The 6,743-nt window shown below is 43.2% G+C and overlaps 1 protein-coding gene across 1 annotated transcript; it reads right to left on the bottom strand.

Moving 5' to 3' along the window:
* Positions 1–1,559: 1,559 nt before the first annotated feature.
* Positions 1,560–6,089, bottom strand: GTF2A2 (general transcription factor IIA subunit 2). The gene is made up of 5 exons (XM_066196139.1): positions 6,035–6,089; positions 5,566–5,701; positions 4,964–5,068; positions 3,548–3,674; positions 1,560–1,862 (listed from the first exon to the last, which is right to left on the bottom strand). Exons 2-5 carry the CDS (start codon positions 5,635–5,637, stop codon positions 1,837–1,839), a joined length of 330 nt encoding a protein of 109 aa, XP_066052236.1. The 5' UTR covers positions 5,638–5,701; positions 6,035–6,089; the 3' UTR covers positions 1,560–1,836.
* Between the last annotated feature and the right edge of the window lie 654 nt (positions 6,090–6,743).

Below are 6,743 nucleotides of genomic sequence, written 5' to 3'. Positions count from 1 at the left end.
AACAAAATCCTTTTTCTTGGAAACCATGTTTAAACAGGCAGTTTAACAGTCATCCACAGCCAGTTCTGCACTGGTGTTTATTCTTTCCTTCATTTTCTTTAAGTTAATTTACTTTCTAAATAGAAATATTCCAGTTCAATGTCAAGGTGCAAAAGTATATTTTACTTTCTCTCTGCTCCTGAGAACTGGAAGCAATTGTGATCTTCCTAAAGAAAATCAACTATGAAATACACAAATAAATGAAAAGGTCTGGAACGCAACAGACAAAGAAGAACCAAACAGCCAGCAAGTGTGTTGATGCTTTAGCAAGTGAAATGATGTGTCTTCCACTGGACATTACAATAGCTTAGTATAGCAGAAGTTCAGTTGATGCTTTTTGTTGTAAATTCAATCTTCCAAGACCACAAAGTACATTAATCACATGAACTTGGCAGGATTACCTAAAATTCAGACACAAAAAACAGCAAGTGGCAAGAAAGTTATGGAGAGCCAAGCAACAAAAAGCAGAAAGAACATTGGCACCAGACTGCCTTAACTTCCCTTTGCTCCCTGCTGCTTCAGTGAACTGAAACAAGCTCCCTAGAAGGAGCACAGCCAGGACCTGGACAAACACCGTCCCAGAAATATGGCTAAAGCCTGGAGCAACAGAAGAGGGGGGAATGACTCCAAACTGAGAGAGGGGTTAGGATAACAGAAGAAATTCTTCCCTGTGAGGGTAATGAGACACTAGCACAGGTTTCCCAGAGAAGCTGGGGCTGCTGCACCCCTGGAAGTGCTCAAGACCAGCACTGGATGGGGCTTGGAACAAACTGAGATAGTGGAAAGTGTCTCTGCCCATGGCACGGGGCTGGAATGAGACCATCCTTAAGGTCCCTTCCAACCCTGGCCATTCTATGATTCTAATACACACTCAATTGGAACAAAATAAAAGATACAACTATTTGCATTAGTAGAGTACAAAGGCTTCAGAGAACTCAAAACGGAGAAGTCTGTCTAGAGACAGGAAGAGATTACAAATAGCTGGAGGTAGGAAGAGCAAATTTTTATACCTGTATGAGTTGAAATTCAGTTTACCACATGATTATTAGAGAACAAAAAAAATTTAAACCTAGAAGATTGAGTCTGATGAACAACAAGAGAAAACCATGGTACAGATACACACTTGCATTCCTTAAGATAAAAAAAAAAAGACACTTTTTGTGCTATTGAAATAAAAGCAACCTGTCTCTTCTTTTGATTTCAAACATGGTTACTTACCAATCTGCGGCGTGCAGCAAAGGGCACATAGCAGAGCTATTTATAGACAGAAAGATGCAGTCACAAACACACAAACATGCTGCCCGGCAAAGAGCTGCTAAGCTTTTGCTCATGTCCTCCTCCATCATTCTGTAACAGCCATTTTTTGCAATGCTTAACAGTGCAACCACACTCGGAGGCCTGTAACTGAAAGACTTTCTCATTTGCAACGTTTCTCTAAACACACTTTAAAATTTTGGGAAAATACAGTATGTTAACGCTAGTTTCTATACAAAGCTTTCCAATGATCACTCTCTCAAAAGTTTTTAAATAAAAGTTTATTACAGAAATTACTTTGAACAAAAAAAGACAACAGTATCTCTTGTAATTAAAAAAAAGGTAACATTGTTTTCATGCCCTATAAGGTGAAATGAAGAAATGCTACAGGTATTTCTTCCGCTGTCACTCTGTGGTGCTTTCTAGTATGGATTAACTCACATCTGCATCACAAGAATTCAGTATGATCAGTCTCTTTCCATGCTTCTCTCCAGAAAGTGCTGCATATTAACAGAAAATATTGCAGACAAACCACAGGTCTCTTCATTCTGCAGTATTGGAACCAGTGTCTAAGAAAGAAAAGAGAAAGTGAGACAAATACACATCCCCAGTGAAAAGAGAGAACCAAGAGCATTCTCTAATACCTTCCCCAAGTTCTAAAGCATTCCCCAAGCATTTCAGAACATGTTCTGTACCTACCCAATTCCCTCTACTGCTCTCAGTGCCATGCATGAACTGCTTGTGCTGTTTCACTCCACTTAGCAACACTGAGAAGAGCCAGCACAAAATTCCAGGGTTGTGCACACAGACGCATTAAAAATACTAAAACTCTTAACTTGTAAAGCTCTGCCCTAACATGTAATGATACACAAACCCTTTACTGCAGTCAGCCACAAGCAGATCTGGCTATCATCAGCTAAGGAGAAAGGTTTCTGCACATCCAGCAGCATAAGCTCTGATGGACTGTGGGATATAGCTTATCATGCATTTTGAAATAGATTCAAGAATAAGCACGATCTTCACAAAGCAACTGAAACCAGTTCCCTGTTCTGACCTTTAGTCACAATCACCAATTAACACCAGTGCAGGTTTTGTTTTTATATACACTACCACTACTGCTTTCTTGTTTTTAGAGCTGTGGAAAAAGTCTGTAACTCAAATATGGAGAACGACAAGCCAGTATTTAGTACTGTTTCTTCACCAAGTCAGCTTCTCGTGGGAAAAAAAAAAAAAAGGTTGTAATGTTAATAGCAACTTCAAATCAGCCACCTGTTTAAATCTTATCTGCACAATTTATCACGAATGAAAACCATTAATACTTGGAAAGTAAGGTTTCCTCCACTAGCTATAATAAGCACACAAAAACCAAGCAGTAAGATTATATGCTTGGCTAATACCAGAAGTTGAGAAAACAATAAATTCTGTCAACTCTTTAGAACTACAACTTGAAGAGACTATTGTAAGCATGCCAGGGTCAGGAAGCCATGAAGAACCTGTTTCAGAGGTCTGTGGTGCATTTAATTAAAGCCTTTTCCATGCTCAATTCCTGCTTTTAGCATCACTCTCCAAGGATGAAACAAGCGGCACCATTTCACACAGCTTTAGGAACACTCTGCCACATTGATGGTTTTAAAAGTTATAAAGCAGCTTGCCACAAAAGTCACTGAATTACTTTTTCCAAGAAAGAATCTCAAGGGACATGGACAAAAGTAATCCAGTCAAGCAGATATGGACTGCAAACTCCCACGAGGAGTGTACATACAGAGGGTCTGTCAGGCAACAAGTCTTATGACTTGCAAATGCACACATGCTTCTCATGGGTTTGTGTCTCCAACTATCACATCCAGAGAATGACTGCTTAGACACTTTTCTCAGACAATTCCTTGCTCAGACAGCTGAAGCACTCTTCAGATTCAGCAAAACATGGTGCTATCCTAACAAACAGGTTAGTACTAGAAAACTCACCACACAAATAATAAGGATTACTTCTGACTTTCTAATTGCTCTAGTATTATGTACTTCCCAGCAACAGGTGCACAGCAGTCCCTAACACGGTTCTACCTCAGTGCTTATGAGTCTGGGAAGCATTTAGCTGGCTTTTGTTTCATCTCTCATCAGACGTAAAAGTGAATGCAGAGCCCTACTTCTGTCTAAGTCATACAGTCAATCTGGCTTTAATAAGACATTTGGTCAAAGCTTTCTAAAACAACCAAGTCTCGTGTCTTAGCCTATTTATATCATATTTCATACTTACTTTTTCCATCACATGCTACAATTTTCACTTTATCCACTTTCACAAGTTCGGTGACCTCCCTAAATTCCACATCATTCAGTACAAACGTCCATACATTGTCACAGAACCTGTATGTGTTCAGAGACCCCTACAGAAAGACAAGAGACATTTTCTATAGGACGCAGCTCAAAAGCAACAGGAAATATGACGAGTATCTACTGAACTGTGTCCCTTCTAGAATACATTTATTACAAAGCCAACAGTGGACCTGAATGCATACGAACTGGCAAGCAAACCATTCTGAGGAAAACTGGAGCTTAAATGCCCTCCAGTGGCTGAAATTCTCAAGAACATGGAGTGACACTTCAGGATATCCAAGGGGAAGCTCCTCAGGTAGGCAAACAAGTTTTACAATTTTTCTAATGTGTACAAAGGATCAGTAGCAGAAAACATTTCTTAAAATACTGAGCCGTAAGAAAAATCAGATACAGCAGTGATCATACCAAGATGTGAATTCTGCAATTGCTTTAACAAAGTGGTAGTTTAAATAAAAATCATGACAAAACTGATATATGTGACATAAAGGGGCACCCCTCCTATTTGATGTATTACTGAGGATGTCAAGATGGAAAACTTCTGACCTTCACTTTTACGTATTTTAAATCGACATTCTTGAACTTAGAACTTAAGCTCCAAGTAACATTTTTTAAATTTATCCACTAAACACATTCTAAACTGTTTTTTATGCCATGCTACATATACAAAACAATTCAAGTGCGCTAGAGAAACTATGCTATTTTTAACATCTCTATATTGCTTAAAAATCTAGTCTCTAAGGAGCCCACATCACGACTGTGTTTGACATAGGCTGTAGAGAAGCATTATGACAAAAGTTAGCAGGAAGACGAGTTTTGTGGGTTTTTTTAAACATTACATTCAAGTTGACATTTAAAACTTGCTGGCTATCTAACATCAATTAGGGTGGATGACTGGGAACATCCCCCAACTTATTTTTCTATGATACCTACAGAAAATGCTACAAAATGATCCAGTGAAAGGGTAGATCTAAAACTCTCTAGTCTCTCTTCACATTACTCATGCGGCTGAAAATCTGGCCTCATCTCACTTTTGCTAGGGACAGCTGCAAGAAGGAAAAGTCTCCCTCCTCATCTGCAAGACACTGAGGATGGCAATGTTATCCATCAAAAAAGCATTGCCCTCTTCCCTGTTTCCATCATCTGATTTTTGCATTCATCCCTGGTAGAACAAGGTAACGAGCCTTACAGCTGCATACAAAATAAACATGTAAACAGTCGTTATCAGAGCCAAAATGAACCCTCTTAAGTTCTTGCTTAGAGCACACAGCTTTTAATGACATTCTGCATCAACACTTAGTTGCTGTATCTCATGCAAAACTTCAAGATATCATTTCCTTACCCTGAAATTGACTCTGTTCCTGACTCGCTGCGCCAGTGCTGAATTTATAGCTTTATCAAACTGAAGTAGCACCTGAAGGGCCAACTGAGGTGTGATTTGCTGTGACTAAAGCAGTTGGGAAAAAAAAAAAAGAAGTTTTGAGTTGTTTCAAAGGAAGCTCAAACATGCAGCGTAAGTTAAAAACAACAAAACAAAGTTCACATCAATGAAGCAGATCTCTAGAACAATCTATAACAAAACTGTGTTCCTGTATTCATTTCCATTTTTGTCTTTAAATTTTGTACTACACAAAGATCTCTTATAATACATATATTTACTGGAAATAACCAGAAGAACAGCAAATTGGTCGCAATGTTCAACCTTGATCTGGGTGTTTATCTACTGAGCCTCATGAGATTATGCCACTTACATAAAACACTTCCCTTTACCCAGAACGTAAAGAAAAAAACATCGCGCGTGAACGGAGTACCAAACCTTTCTGATTTCAATCAGTAAGTTTCCCAAACCTTGGCCGTAAGTACCCTGATACAGGAACGACAAAGCCGTTTGGATAAAACCTTCTGTCTTAATTAAGCTACTCGCCCAGACCCCAAGGCCCCCACCTGTATGAGCTCATCCAGACTCTCCTGAAGGCTGTTGCCCAGCGTGGTGTTCCTATACAGCTGATACGCCATGGTTTACCGGGAGGGCTGGACGCGGCCTGCTCATCCGCGGCTGCGCGCCGGTGCTGTCCTCGCTCTCATTGAAAACAAACAAAGGTAACAATAAACGCTCCACGCCGGCCCTCCGAGCCCGTCGGGCACAGCACAGCAGGGCACGCACGGTCTGAGAGGCCACCCCGCAGCACCGCCCCACACCCGGGCGCGCTCCCGGCAGCGGGGCCGCGCCGCACAACCGACAGCCCGGCCCGGCTCCGGGAGCCATCCCGGCCGGAGCCATCCCGGGCAGGAGCCGGGCACTGCGCGGCCCCGCCAAGCCCCACCCGGTCCCGGCCCCGGCCCCACCGCCGCCCTCAGGGAAGCTGCCCCGGCCCCGGCGCTTCCCCGGCCCCGCGCCGCCATCGCCCCTCACCGCGCGCGGCCGGAAGCGCGGCCCCGCCCGGCCGGCCGCGGCCCGGAAGAGGAACGGAGCGGGGCCGGGCCCCGGCACAGGCCCGCCCCGCCCCCAGGCCCGGCCTCGCCCCCAGGCCCGGCCCCCAGGCCCCGCCCCGCCCCAAGCCCGGCACCGCCCCAGGCACGGCCTCGCCCCTCCCCCGGGCACGGCCCCGCCCCAGGCCCCGCCCCGCCCGCCGCCACACCCACACCTCGCGCAAGGGCCTTCAGTGCTTACAGCGGCGGCTTCTCCTCATTAAAACCCCCCTAAGCAATGACCGCTGGCACACACGTGCTTAGCATATTACCCCGTGACACCCTGGAACGCAGAAAATAAGCTTACTTAACAAGAAAGGATCAATATATTCTTAAGAGGTAGGTGAAGAGTCTTATACTTACATTTTTTTTCCGTTAAAAGGACAAAGGAAAATACAACTGTGAAGAGTGTAACTAGCCCAATTAAGCCAGTTGTTATCCATGACTCACAACCTTGCTTTTGCATGATTACTGCAGCTTCATTTTGTTAAACACTGCACGTTTCCCATCATCACACACAATAAAGTTTACAGACACTAATTGGCAGTGTAATCATTCTATCTTAACCCTTCAATCTACCACTCAACCATTAGAGCACCTTACTGCTCAGGTCTGTCTTGTTAATAAAAAGGTTTTGTGATATTACTAACATT

This window comes from Chamaea fasciata, unplaced genomic scaffold (genome assembly GCF_029207755.1).
Source record: "Chamaea fasciata isolate MVZ Bird 193981 ecotype frontalis unplaced genomic scaffold, bChaFas1.0.hap1 SCAF_14, whole genome shotgun sequence".
Taxonomy (NCBI): domain Eukaryota; kingdom Metazoa; phylum Chordata; class Aves; order Passeriformes; family Sylviidae; genus Chamaea; species Chamaea fasciata.
This window is presented reverse-complemented; position numbering and strand designations above follow the sequence as displayed.

Coding starts and splice junctions, on each gene's coding strand:
- GTF2A2 (XM_066196139.1), bottom strand. CDS start 5,637: ATGGCGTATCAGCTGTATAGGAACACCACGCTGGGCAACAGCCTTCAG. Junction 5,069..5,565: donor GTCTGGATGAGCTCATACAG/GTGGGGGCCTTG, acceptor CAACTGCTTTAG/TCACAGCAAATCACACCTCA. Junction 1,863..3,547: donor TGTAGCATGTGATGGAAAAA/GTAAGTATGAAA, acceptor TTTCTTTCTTAG/ACACTGGTTCCAATACTGCA.